Source organism: Colossoma macropomum, unplaced genomic scaffold (assembly GCF_904425465.1).
Source record: "Colossoma macropomum unplaced genomic scaffold, Colossoma_macropomum, whole genome shotgun sequence".
Taxonomy (NCBI): Eukaryota; Metazoa; Chordata; class Actinopteri; order Characiformes; family Serrasalmidae; genus Colossoma; species Colossoma macropomum.
The window spans coordinates 144,757-159,500 of NW_023494805.1; the positions used below are offsets into that span (position 1 = coordinate 144,757).

Below are 14,744 nucleotides of genomic sequence, written 5' to 3' on the forward strand. Positions count from 1 at the left end.
CAAAAGTCGTTGTAACACTGTTAAAATTTGTTAGTAGACATAACAACAAATTGCTTAAACAGAATTATGTAGAAGAATTGATTTCCAAAATATTACTGTTTTGTTTATTAAAATAATTCCCTATTTGATGTCACTTAATAATGCAGCAATCAGTAAGCTGTCAAAGTTGAAGAGAAGATGCAGTTTTCAAGTTTCATCTTCTGAGAACTGTGAAGAGCCATGATTCCGTTCCAGGATTAGCTCTGCTGTGCTGAGTGAGATGAAAAGGGTCCTGATGGAAATCTCCGTCTGAACTGCACAGTGATGTGTTGATGCTGTTCTCACTGAATTAAAGAAGACAACACGGGTTATCCTGCAGTTTTCACTGTTGATTCAGAATGTTTTCTGATGTTCAGAATGTGTCCTAACGCCTGAAAGGATATCGGGAAGTGTTCAATGAATTGTACCCTAGCCTGAGGCTGAACAACAAAGACAGGATGAAGGGGCCTTGTGGTTAGGGGGATCTGCATAACAGGGTGTGGGTGCAAGAGTACCTGACCGCTCTTGTGTGTGTGTGTGTGTGTATATACATATATATTTATGTGTATAATTTAATAAACTGAGAGTTGGAGAGAATGCACTCCTTGACTCCCTGAGCTCAAGTGGGGGTCGGTCTTCCTAACTGGCTTTGAGAGAAGTAATGTAAACTTTCTACAGCAGTAAGCATTTGACTCTCAGCACTGTTCAATTTCTTTGCACAGCTTAGTGTGTCACTCACTGTTTTGTTATTACTATGTTCTTTTAAACCCTTAATAAGACCACAAAAAGCCACAGTAGATCGCATGTGGCTTTGAAATTTACACTGACAATTTTTTAGACAAACAGATGGGTAATAATGGCTTGTTACTTCAGTCAGCATTATAGATGAGTCTTATTTACAGCATACCTTTCAACTTAAAACAGAAGTAAATTGGAAGTAATCCGAAATGGTCCTTCAGGGCTTCACTCTGATTGGATAAGATGTCATTCATCCCTGCGTGAATAACCATGGTGCTGACGTCTTCATGTTTGCTCAGAGCCATGGGAAAGCACTTGGAAATATCCAAAACCCAGGCACAAGGAAAAAAAGAGGTAGCTGCCTTACCTCTAGAGACAGCTACTTTCAGATGTCTGATTATCTCTGGTTATTACAACACTGTCTTGAGTTATTATCTAAGGCGCTAAACCAGGCAGAGAACTTTCAACTGGTTACTGGAGGTGAAGTCTGGTGGAAGAGGAATTGGTGAAGATCATCTTTTTCCCTTGGCTACACTGGCATTCCCAGCCCTGCTGAGGTGCATGTGTAAAGTCAAAGTTAGCCATGGACAGTGCTCCATCCGGCTGAGTAGAAGTCATCACTGGACATGTTGGTCCTGAAACTGCTGCATATGAGGTGTCCTGGGCTGCTCATCGTCCAGAGCTCGAGTTTGGTGGCAGCCAACATTTTCTCAGCATCCCCAGAGAAAAGTAAAGGTTAGTTAAAAACTAGAAAATGAATAACTGTTGCAAAGAATGCAGAATTAAGGTAAAAAAAAAAAATATTCAGGAAAAGAAATATACTTGAAAGATTATGAATAAGGTAAAAAAAAAAAGCCAAATATAGCAAACAGTGAATGAGCAAATACAAATGTGTGAAATGTGTAACAATTTTAGTTAGAAATGGCGCCAGCGCTGCACATGCACAGTCTACAATCACTGCAGTCTCTGAACTAAAACGTTTAAATACGCTTGCCCATTTGAAGTTTTGCTTTCTGGAACCACCTGGGTTGTTGGAAGAGAGGAGAATGGCTTCATCTGTAATTCCAACTCTCACAGTCAGGCTTCCTGCCTCAGCCTCCAACTCCTTTACAGTGGGCTTTTAATGCTTGTCACATCTCTGACCCCTACAAAGAGAGCAGAATACCAAAGGCAAAACGCTAGCCCAAGCACAACTATAACAGGTTCACCCAACTCCTCCATCTGCACATGGGAAGGGGGAGTCTCCACCTCACCTCACAGTCAGATGGACCCACAAACAAAGCTTAATCACTAAATTCTAAAACAGTGACTTTTAACAGTACTTAAAAAACGATCACAAAATGGGAATATTAAGTGACCAGTTGCTTTTCAAGATGGTTCCAAGATGGTGCCCACCATGGCAGACGTCTTTGTGTGTTCCTCCTGCAACCAATGCTATTTATTGTTTATTTTAACATTAGTATTTTTTTTTTAAATGTACAGTATACGTACGGAACAGTTAGTTACAGTAGAGAGGCACTCCTGGAGATGAGTAAAGTTCATCATGAACTTACCTTTAGCCTTTCGGACTTTCTTTTACGCTCATACTCCACCAGCACCAGCCGGCAAGGCCCAGCAGCACTGGCCTCGGGTGAGCAGCGCAGCCGACGAACAGAGCGGCCAAAGCGGAAGTGGAGCAAGAGAGGTGGGCTACATGCTAGGCTAAAGGCTAGGGCTACGCAGCCACCGCTACCTAGCTTGTTGCTAGCTAATGTTCGCTCCCTTGAAAACAAGCTGGATGAGCTGAGAACCAGAATAACAACTCAGCGTGAGATCAGAGAGTGCTGTACTCTTATTTTTATGGAAACCTGGCTCTTGGACAGCATGCCAGACTCAGCGATCCAGTTAGAAATGCACTCCGTCCACCGCGGGGACCGGACGGCAGCATCAGGGAAGAACAAAGGCGGCGGTGTCTGCATCTATGTGAACAACAAGTGGTGTTCCGATGTAAGGACTGTTGGAAAACACTGTTCATCTGACTTAGAACTGCTGATGGTGAAGTGCACATCCTCTTCTCTGCCTAGAGAGTTCAGTGCTTTGTTTATTCTGGCTGTTTACATCCTGCTACATGCGAACTCGGCCATGGAGCTAGGGCTGCTGCATGATGCCATTAGTAAACAAGAGGCCGTGCACCCGGACGCCGTGTTCATTGTTGCCGGCGACTTCAACCACTGCAACCTGAGGACTGTCCTCCCCAAATATCATCAGCACGTGAGCTTTCCGACGAGGGAGAGCAACATACTTGACCAAGTCTACAGCAACGTGAGGGGGCCTACAGGGCTGTGCCTCGGCCGCACTTCGGACAGTCCAACCACATCTCCGTGTTCTTCTACCCAGCATACACACAACTCCTCAAGCAAGCAATTCCAGTGAGCAAAACTGGTGTGGAACGAAGAAACTGATCTAGTGCTTCAGGACTGCTTTGGCAGTACAAACTGGGATGTGTTCAGAACTGCTCCTGTGAGAGAGGACTGTACTGTTGATCTAGAGGACTATGCTTCTGGGGTAACAGGCTACGTCAGCAGCTGCATTGAAAGCATTTTTCCTACAAAGCGCTGCAAAAAATATCCCAACTAGAAACCTTGGATAAACGGTGAAGTTCGGTCCATGCTATGTGCTCGCCATCCTGCTTCAAGACCACCACCGTCGTGCCCCTCCCAAAGAAAAGCGTTGTGACCTGCCTAAATGACTATCACCCTGTTGCACTCACCCCAAATGTGATTAAGTGCTTTGAGAGAATAGTCATGACTCATATCCAAGAGACCATTCCGAACACTATACATCCTCTCCAGTTTGCATACCATTGGATCCGGTCCACAGACGACGCAGTCAACACTGCCCTTCACACAGCCCTCACACACCTGGAGGGCAAGGAAACGTGTGTCAGAATGCTATTTATTGGCTACAGCTCAGCATTTAACACCGTCATCCCAGGCTCTGTGTTCTCCAGTCTGATCAAGTATTAGAGGAGAGCAGACTCACTGCTGTTATGGGGCAAAGGGAGGCTGCATCAACATACTAAATGCAGGGACACAACAACTGACACACAAGATTTTGTTTCAAAAAATTATTTTTGTTAATATCAGCACCAAGAGAAATTAGAAAATCCATCCTCAGCCAGGAAACAATCTGATTCTGAAAGAGGCGATAAAAGTGGCAACGCTGGAAGATTCCACTAATGTTACTTAAAGATCAGACGGGGGGAAAACCTATAGTAAAGCACTCTATTCCAGAGGCAGATATGAGCATACAAGGGAAAAATGTGTACAATAAAAAGAAAATATGTATAATGTAACAAAAATATACATGCACTTTTGGTTTTGCTCCTATTTTCCAGCAGTTTGATACAAAAGATCCTTTTTTTCCCTAAAAGAAATGTGGCGTGTTGCTACAGGCAAACTGGTGGTATTCAGAAAATTTTTATCTTTAAAATGTTATATTTTTGTTTTGTGTAATACAACAATACTTAAAAACATTTTATGCCACAGTATTTTTTCTGTTTGGAAATTAATAAATATAATTTAAAAGTAAATATAGTAAATAAATATCATTTAAAAAATCATGTAAAAGCAAAAGTTGATGCTTTAATGTTGATTGAACATAGATTCAATGACTGATATAAGTTTACTGCAGCATTTTAAATTTGTGGTTGTTAACGAAAGATACCAAATCAAAGAATCACAAGTAAGGCATCTGGGATCAAGGCCGACAACTCTGAACACCCATAAAACCTTGGAGCAGAACCTCAAATGGGAGAGATAAACCACACCAGCTATGAAAAAAGCCAAGCAGCCCCTGCATTTCTTGAGATGGCTGAAGTAAAATTAGGATGCCTCAAACACTGCTGGTTCAGTTTAGACAGTCAATATCAAAATTAAAATAAGCTCACCAAGCATAAGTTACAGTGAACTGTGTGATGTGAAAAGAAAGCCACTGGCTACTGGTTCTCCACCCTCAAAAACCAGTATTCATCTAGGATATGGAGGAAGGTGTGGCTTCCATGGATATAATCTATAGTCTCACTGAACTAAAGCTGTAGATGTTTCTAAACTTACAAAACTTACAAAACTTCCTAAACTTAGGAAACACTTTACTCACCTGCATCTGAAATTACATACAGGGTTCACCCAAGAGAACTTAACCAGAACCCCCACCACCCAAACTTCAAAGGCAGCCCCCACCCACACTTAACCAGGATCCCCATACAAATTCAACAGCAAACCCCTAAACTGAACAGCAAATTCACAACAACCCCCCCCATTCTTTAACCTTGACAACACCCTGTCTGCAGCCTCTTCACACCTCATCTCTGTCAGTTCTCACCTCCTAAGGACCTGTGAGCCCCTCCCCACCACCCTCTCCCATCACCAGAACACTGAGATCTGTTCAAAACTGCTCTCATTTGATTATTACTTCTGTTCAAAATATCCACACTTTAAAATTTCCATGTGAAGAAAAAAGTCTTAAGGGTCAGTTTAAGGACAGACACGCCTGTGAGAACATTCTGGGTATTACAGGCTGGTTACACCACCAGTCCAACAGGAGAATCAGTAAACAGAATTATATCTAGAACTGGCTGCAGTCTATTAGACCTCTGAACTCCTCGCGCTAAAATCGATCTGAACTTACTCAATAATTGGTCTTATTTGCAGCGTTGCAGCAACAAGCCCACATGAATAAAATATGAAGTACCAAAACAGTCACTGAACCTACTTTCTCGACACAGCTAAAACTTTCATCAAGAGTTAACAGACTAGGAATGCATTTAGAACACTTTCAGATTTAGTGTTGAAAACTAGTACAACTCTTAGTAACTGTGGACCAGGACACACACAGATACAGAGAACGCTCACCTCGCAGGAGAATCAGTAAACAATTCAATCTAGAAGGTATCTGGAGTGACTGCAGTCTATCAGAAAGCAGATACTATAAACCAGAAACTGCGTCGACAGAAAGTGAAACTGCCGTAAATTTCTTAAAGCGCCTATATAATTAATCACTAAGGCTGATTAAATTACAGCTGGGTAACATAAAAGAGTGAAAACGAGATAAACAGCTCTTTACCTTCAGCAGATCAGCTCCTGTTTCTCTCTATTTCTGTAAGAGTGAGTTATAAACAGAGTGAAAAAGAGATAAACAGCTCTTTAACTTCAGCAGAGCTCTTCGTCTCTTTATTGTCTTTGGAGATCCACCGGTATAGCACTAGCACCCCCAATTGACGCCATCACTGTGTATCTGGGGCGGTATTTTTCTAATCCTACCAGCGAACTCCGCCTCCTGTGCTAGGATTGGCTAGAAGTTCATAACAGCAGTCGCTAATTTATTTGCTGCAGCAGTTTTGAATTTGCACAAATAGGGCATACAATAATAGAATAAGGATGACGGAGCTCATTCAATAAATAATATTATAATACAAATGGAAAATGAGTGCAGCAGATTATATGATGCATGATAATAAAGTGAATATACCAACATACCATTTTAAATTGATTAAAACTTCTTGTTCTCTGCAAAGTGACCACCAGACAGACACTCAGAAAACAAATGAGACTGCACTGAGTAAAAGTTGATTATTCAAATTGTTATTCAAAAAAGAAATTTGTATATATATATATATATATAGAGAGAGAGAGAGAGAGAGAGAGAGAGAAAGTTTATTTATGTAATTCTAGATTCTAATTCTATTTATTTTAGGATAAATTCACAACCCTGTTACCCCGTTTTTAATTATTAATTATATTCAGCTAATTTGTGTTATGTAAATAGAATCTGCTATATAATATATACTATAAATGTTTGTTGCTGCATGTTTAACATTGTCATGCACTTCTACCCTGTTAGCCAGGTTTCAACCCTGTTATTGTCATTTTCATAAAAATAGCCTCAAAACATTTATTTTTGTGGCTTATGTTACCAGAAGTGTCAATTTGGCAAGGAAAGTCATTAGTTTAAATTAATATTACAAGAGAACAACCACTATTTGTTTGTTCATAAAGAAAAAAAAAACACATTTTTTTTTTTCATTTTTATTTTTTATTTGAAAAGTTCTAAAAGCATTCCATGAATTTCTGTATTTCTTGCTACAAAATAATGAACTGAATTGACACAGGCTTTTAAATATCATTTATACATTTATATTAATATATATCTCCCTGAAATTTGGTAACAAGGGGTGCAAAACATGCTGTGCATTTCAGAAAAAACAGCTCAGATAGTCTCTGATTTTACAGCCTGAGGTAGACAATAACATTTTTTGAAGGATGAATACTTTCAATCATACTTTGTCAAAAACACCCAAGAAAGAAGTACATTTTTCACAGAAAGTGCCAAAATCACCCCGACTGTCTCTTATGTCTATACTGAGATTTGGTTTGTACTTCTTCTTCTGTAACTTTGTCAGTAAGTCAGTGCACTTTACATTTGTTCAGTGTGATAATTTATAGTTTCCAGTGTGCCAAATAAAATTCCTTTACCTGAAACTTACAGTTGAATAAAGAGATTCTAAATCTGAGTTAGCATTTACATAATGAACAGCATGCAGAGTCAAAGTGAAGAGTAAAAACAGTCCAATACAGCAACAATTTGTAAATTACAGTCTCACTTGCTGCACTTGTGGCACCTCCCAACAAGCTGGAGAAAGGGTATCACATCCTGGGGATTTTCAGTGGGTTCCCTTACCAAAATCTAGGTGAGATCTGTTCCTGCAAATTGATGCCACAATTCAGTGATCAAGACTCACACGGAAGTATGAGATATTTAAGCAGCCCAGAGAGTTGAGTGTAGATAAAGGGATATATCAGCTAAAAAAGCAAAGAACCTGGAAATGTTATTTAAAATAATCACAGCTGTTTATTATGTTTTAGGCAAGTAAATAATACTTAATGAAAAATACTAATTTAATACTTGAAAATACTTGAACTTTTATATAGTATAAAGTGCTACGAAAATTTATACATTAACTGTGCATCAATTCTACTGTCTTGGATACTCTATTCTTAAGAAAGAGAAATAATTTATAATTAGACTAAATCATTTCAATTACCAATATTTAATATTAAACTATCTTTTATCAATGTTCCCACTGGAATTATGGAGTTAGAGGCAGCGTGTGTTAAATACACTGGGCAGCAGGAGAAAATGGAACATAAAGAGAACTCCAGAACGGTGCAGAATAAATCTAGACACTCCTTTTGTAGAGAATATGATTCTATAAATTTAGAAACCAAATTAATATTATGGTACATATTACATCTGATGAACAGAAAGCCTACCCCTACTGCCTCTGGTGGGTGTGTGGGGGGGTCCTGTAATGGATCTGACTCCAGAAAATGAGCAGCCCCATCATTTCAGAAACACAGAAACATCATACAGACATCTTCAAAATCATTCTCCCCCGTGTCACAGGCTCTCTGTGGGTTGATTAAGAGATGCTGCAGATGGTGAAATCTGGAGGAATCAGAAGAGCAGGCATTACAGTTAGGTTATGTTCAGACTGCAGGTAAATGAGATTTGTTTGTCAAATTCTGTTCTGTCTTTGTCTGCCTTTGTTTTCCACTTTCTCATATGTTTTGCTAGGAGCTTTTGTTATTGTTTTGGTCTTATTCTCCTTTTGTACTGTCTTATTGTCATGTATAACACTTGTGTATATTCTTGAATGACTACCAACGATCTACGATCACCAATGATCTGCTGTAGATTTTAACACACAAAGGACAATCTTCAGCCTTTCTCCTTCTCTTCTCGCCTTTCTCCCCAACCCTGGCCCTCTCACCTCTCCCCCCTGCTCATCACATTATCAAAGAGCAAGACATTGCCAGGCTTTTCAGCAGACAAAAGGTGAGAAAAGCCCTGGGACATCACTCTACACCCACCTAAAACACTGCTGTAAAAAATAGCACTGATTTCCAACAAGATTTTCAACAGATCACTGGAGCATTGCCCTGTTCCCACATTTCAAAACACCGATTAATGTTTTAGCCTCCCTCCCAAAAAATGAATATTACTGAACTAATTGATTATAGGCCAGTGCTTTTATCTCTGTATTCAAGAAGGTCTCTGGCTAGTCCTAACCTACATGAAGGCCATTACTAACTCTCTGCTGGATGCCCTGCAGTTTACATACAGAGCTAACAGGTCTATCGTCAACAAGGCCAACCTGACTCTGTATTTCATCCTGCAGCATATTGACTGTCCTGGATTCTACACAAGAATTCTGTTTGTGGACCTCAGCTCAGCTTTCAACAGCATTGTGCCAGAGCTGCAGCAGGCAAAACAAATTGTGGACTTTGTGATCGTACAAGATACTAGGGGTGTGGCTAGGAAAACATATCTCAGACCCAGCAGTTGATCTGCATCAGCGCCAAAGACCTTGGTACATACAGCTCTGTAGTCTATCTTCCACTCCTATTAGCATAGCCTGTCATGCTGCACAGAGACTACAATACAAAGCTAGAGCAGAATATTGGTTACAGTCACTCCATGGTCAGAACACCTTTGAACCACTGCAAAGCCTTAGTGAGGATACTAAAGGCAGTGAACATACTGCAGAAAGAAACAGAAGTGTAAACCACTCAGAGCACCCTGGTAGTGCCACTGGGCCCCAGTCCGCAGCCACACCAGACACCTTTGTTTTTGGAGATGACTCTGTTAATGGCAAAAAAAGAGACTCATAGCCCAAAGTGAGTAGAACATCACAGTCTCTGAACGGAATAAAAAGTTCTCCATTAATAGCTGACTACACACCAGTGAAGTGGATCATTGGGTAACACTTATACTGTTCTGTAGTTAATAAGTAACTAATCAGGAACTAAGCAGGAACTAGTTAACTACTCAGTAGATAATAGGGAACTTATGATTAGTGTAGTTCACTATTAACTAAACAATAACTAGTTTTACAGAGAATGACTTAGTAACTATGGTTTCTTAGAATAACTAGCCATAAATTACTTATCAATTCAACATTAATTGCTCAATAGCTGAGTCTTGCAAGGTTCCTGGTGAACTGCTAACTGGTGTAGTGTATTCCAACACTTCTAACAGTAGTGAAATACACTACACAGTGTGCAGTCTCTACAATATAATGGATTATACTCTATTTTTGTTCACAGAAGCAGGTATCCTCAGAGAAGGCTTGGGGCGTCACACCACACTGTATTGATTGATGTCCCTCATGTGTTTGTTCTGATCAGAAACCTTAAAATGCTAATGCACATCTTCATATTTGGCAGTGTGAACCAATTCACACATCATCCTACAAATGGGACAACTGCTAAAACATTACACTATTCAGCAGACCAGTCTGCTTACCTCCCATCCTTAGAAAAGCAAACACCATTCTGTTCTGGATTTTAATCTTTAATCTCTTATAATCTCTGTTTAGTACATATTAAACAGAGCTTTCCCAGCATGTATACCACCTTAAAGAAAGACAAGCTCCTCAACCAATGGTAAGGCAGCTTCGCTCTCTACCTCATCATCAGCAGGAGCTGCATCCACACTCCTCCAATGAACTGGAATAGGACACACCATCTTCATGTAATCTGGCAAATTGATGCTTTTCATGCTACTACAGTGATGAGGTCAGCAGTACATGTTTTCAAAACAAGCTTGGACCCTGTGTGCCAGTATTCTCTCCCATTCCCATACTTATCAGAAACAGAAAGAGAGTACATGTAAAATATTGTGAATAGATCCAATCTGCAGTTTATAAAATGCGAGTCACAGCTTCACGAGCAAAGAGTACAGGTTACAAAGTTAGCTCATCTTGTTATGCTTTTTTCCCCAGACATGCTGCAGGATTCTTTTCTTTAAAGGTTCAGTTTCAAGTTCGAATGATGGCTTCAGGGGTGAGCTTATGCCATAATAATAAACAACACAACCAATGACAACAAAACACAACCAATGACTTTTAACAGAAAGATGGTTTATGAATGTAGTTCTGTAGCCACATTTTAACATTATAAATGTCTCACATGCTGGCAAGAAAGGTGGAGCTGTAGCTGCTCTATTTGTGATTCTTCCCAAAGCAAGTAATTATCACTGAGTGATTTTACAACCTTTGAGTATCTTTGTGCAGTTCTGAAAGGGGCATGAAGAATATTACTGCTAATTGTTTACAGGCCTCCTATCATTTTGATATTTTTTTGGTGTCGTTGGAGTGATGTTAACATACATATTGACAATTCCAATGCCAAATATGTCAAGGAGCTCTGTGTCTTATTGGATCATTTTGGACCATTACTGTATTACTATATTACTGTATTATTAAACATCAAGACCAGATACAATTACATTAGGAAAAGGTTTATAAATGACAGCACAGCTGCATGTTTCATGAGCAAAATTTTGCTCTGCACTATGCAAACCATCTGATTCTGATGTTTTGCTGGATAGCTTCAATTCAACAATTGTCTGTGTTATGGAAGAGATTGCACTAAAGAAAGTGCCATGGAGGAATGCTACTGCAGTTCAAGTCCAAAAGACAAAATGTAGAAAGGCTGAATGCAGATGGCTTGAAACCAAGCTTCAGATCCAAAAAGAAATCTTCAGAGATAGGCTGCGTGATTTTAACATGCATGTTTAGTGTGTTCAGTAGTGAGTATAGAGTACAGAAGGAGATATTAATCAGTAGTTTATGGAGAATATGTGTAATGTGTACAGTGTTCAGTGTGTTTAGTACTGAATGTTGAGGAAAGAAGGAGACAGTAATCAGTACAGGTTATGGAGAATAGATGTAATGCATAAAATCTGAATGACTGAAACTCATACTCTAAGCAGTGATGCGGTTTCTCTCATGTGTGAATCCGCTGGTGTTTATTGAGGGTATCACTGTGTCTAAAACTCTTTTCACACTCAAAGGAGTGATATATAGTGCGTTCCATTCTGAAAGCAGCTGCCTAACTAGTCACTGCCTTCAAAGGCAGCTCTCTTATTGGGCAGCATTTTAACCAAAAAGAATCCTTAGTAGGACAGCACTTCAGAGCCATCAGACGTCATATCTTTCACTGTGCTGTTCACGGTTTATCTGTTTACTCTCAGTCCCTCGTTCCACTCACCTCTGACTAAAGGGGGATCATCCTGGTGTAAAAGGATGGCTCTGAATCTGCAGCAGCTGTTTTCCTGCACTGACACTCCTGTGGAAATTTGTATATGAAGAACAGGATGATTTAAGGAGTCATATCTATTGTTATATACTCGACTCAGCAGCCCAGATAAATACAGATAATCATGATTATTAGTTTATAATTCATTTCAATTAATTCCGACCTCATCCACCTCACACTTTTGTGACTGTGGTAAGTACAGCAATACAAGAGAAGTGGAGCAGCAAAAATAAGCATCTGTAGTATTTGTTTTTAAAAAACGTTTTATTTCTGAACATCTACATGAGTTAAAGTATTTTTCATCATTCAGGGAGAACGTTAGTCTGTAGTGCTGGTCCCACTCGGCAAGTCCAGCTGCTTTCGGTATTTCAGCGCAGTTTTCTCCCTGTGACTGCTCCTCTTCCTCAGCCCCTCAGACAGCACCTGTCCGCTGCTGTAACGTTAGTTCCTGAGGACAGAGAAAAAACCTTGAGTACTGACGCTAAACAAAACTAAACGCTACTAAACAGTGAACAACCAGTATTTTAAAACCGGACTCTCTCGTTTTGAAGAGCCGGCGCATTTACACAGTTAGCCTGCTAGCTAAGCTAACTAACGCTGGTTTTATCTAACTAGCTAACGAGTTAAAACCGCAGTCGGTCAATTCGCCTTAGACAAGCAAACTGCCAGAATTTCACCACAGGAACAATTTCTAGAGACCTATAGATACAAATATGTTAAATACTTTACACAAATATAACAATCAAAACACTAAAGAATTAACTTGCGTTTCTACTCCTCGATTGGCAGAAACGTCTGCTTCGTCCACCATGTTGATCAGACCGGAGCGATGGAACTCTCAGCGGGTGAAAGGTATTGTGGGATCGCCTTTGCTGAGAAGGATACATGCAATGCTGCCTTCAGATTTGGTCAAAACTAAGGCACCTTAGAAGGCAGCTGCCTTCCGAATGGGACGGCACTTGTCTTGGGAGTGCACAAATGCTGCCTTAGAATGCTGCCTACTTAGACAGCTGCCTTCTGATTGGAATGCTCCAATAGTTTCTCTCCTGTGTGAATCCGCTTGTGTGTTTGGAGGTGACTCTGTCTAGTAAAACACTTCCCACACTCAAAGCAGTGATAGGGTTTCTCTCCTGTGTGAATACGCTTGTGTATCTGGAGATCACTCTGTGTAGTAAAACTCTTTCCACAGTCTGGGCAGTGGTACGGTTTCTCTCCTGTGTGAATGCGCTGATGTTTCTTGAGGGCACCACTTTCTCTAAAATCTTGTCCACACTCTGCGCAGTGATAAGGTTTCTCTCCTGTGTGAATGCGCTGGTGTCTTTGGAGATTATTCTGTAGACTAAAATTCTTTCCACACTCTGAGCAGTGATATGGTTTCTCTCCTGTGTGAATGCGCTGGTGTCTTCGGAGATGACTCTGTTGATTGAAGCTCAGTCCACAGTCTGAGCAGTGATGTGGTTTCTCTCCTGTGTGAACGCGCTGGTGTGTTTGGAGGCTACTCTGTTGACTAAAGCTCTGTCCACACTCTGAGCAGTGATACGGTTTTTCTCCTGTGTGAATTCGCTGGTGTGCTCGGAGATGACTCTGTACAGTAAAACTCTGTCCACACTCTGAGCAGTGATACGGTTTCTCTCCTGTGTGAATACGCTGGTGTCTTTGGAGATCACTCCGTTTAGTAAAACTCTTTCCACACTCTGAACAGCGGTGATTTCTTTTCTTGCCTGTGATCTTTTGTGTTTGTCTACGAGGTTTGTTCTTGTGGAGAGCAGAGGATGTTTTCTGAGTACTGGAGCTTCTGGACACCATATTCTCACATTCAATCTTTCCTTATTTCAGCAGTTTCATGATGTGTTTTTGAAGGGTAATTAGAATTTATTTAAAAATTGGTCACTAGGAGCAGGAGACTTGCAAGGTGATATGGTTCTGGGGAGAAAACAGGAGGGAAACATAACACAACAATTGATCAGGGATTAAAGTAGATAACTGGAAAAAAAGAAAAATCTTTATCTACAAAACATTTGGTCTCATTCACCAACTGTTCTAAAGAAGAACTTTTCCTGAGGTAACAGATTAGGTAAAGACGAAGTAACCTAATTATAGTAATATTTTATCCAGCTACTTGATCAATGCTTCCAAAGAAAATGGCTGCAGTGCCAAAGGGAGATAGAGAACCTGAAACTAACGTATAGGAAACCTAAAGACAACTACAATAAAAGTGCCTGAGCGCTGAACAGATAAAACATTGGTAACTGGTTGCTGCACAATGAACGGATTTGCATAGTCCAACCTACACAGGAATCTGATTTCAATCCGACTAACCAGAGATGCATTTGACAGCCACATTTAAATGCATGTGGCTAAATCAGGATACAGTCGAGATGGCAGACACACAAAGTAAAAACGTGTGAACAGGGTCGAATCTGACAACTATCAACACCAAAAAAACCTTGGAGATGGCAAATGACTTTTTAGTCCAACCCACTGAAAATACAGAAAAGTCAGCAGACCACTCTTACAAATTCCTATGTGATCTTATGTGACGTGCGGATAAGCCACTGACTACTGGTTATCCACAAAATTTTTCATCTAGGATGTGGAAAAGATTGTGACAGTCCCCCTCACACACTGGTCAATCTAGCTCCATCAGAATAGGCAATTTAAGTTGGTCTGTAATCCATGAGGTTCATCATCTTGGGAAAAACTTAATCAGCAGCCCCTGCCAAACCATAAAAGTATTCACTTCAAAGAAAGCAGTAGCAGTAGCATAAACTTTAGTAGAACTACAAATTTTTCAGCTTCATTACTGAGTATCTTATTGAAAATCTATCAGTATAGAAACTTAAATTT

The 14,744-nt window shown here is 40.1% G+C and overlaps 1 protein-coding gene, 1 long non-coding RNA gene and 1 pseudogene across 3 annotated transcripts in view; all 3 read right to left on the reverse strand.

The window, feature by feature from the left end:
* Positions 1-14,744, reverse strand: part of LOC118826312 — a 545,149-nt pseudogene that overhangs the window by 119,478 nt on the left and 410,927 nt on the right.
* Positions 123-6,016, reverse strand: LOC118826380. Of its 2 annotated transcripts, XR_005008742.1 has the most exons (4): positions 5,860-6,016; positions 2,310-3,656; positions 926-1,901; positions 123-323 (listed from the first exon to the last, which is right to left on the reverse strand). It is a non-coding gene; the product is annotated as an uncharacterized LOC118826380 (long non-coding RNA). The 2 variants fall into 2 exon arrangements; XR_005008741.1 differs by having other exon boundaries at positions 926-3,656.
* LOC118826379 (zinc finger protein 850-like) overlaps positions 12,669-14,744 on the reverse strand; it is a 36,495-nt gene continuing 34,419 nt past the window's right edge. The window contains exon 3 of the mRNA XM_036597341.1: positions 12,669-13,603. Within this exon, the coding sequence (XP_036453234.1) occupies positions 12,900-13,603 (704 nt within the window). The 3' untranslated portion in view covers positions 12,669-12,899. The remainder of the gene's footprint in view (positions 13,604-14,744) is intronic.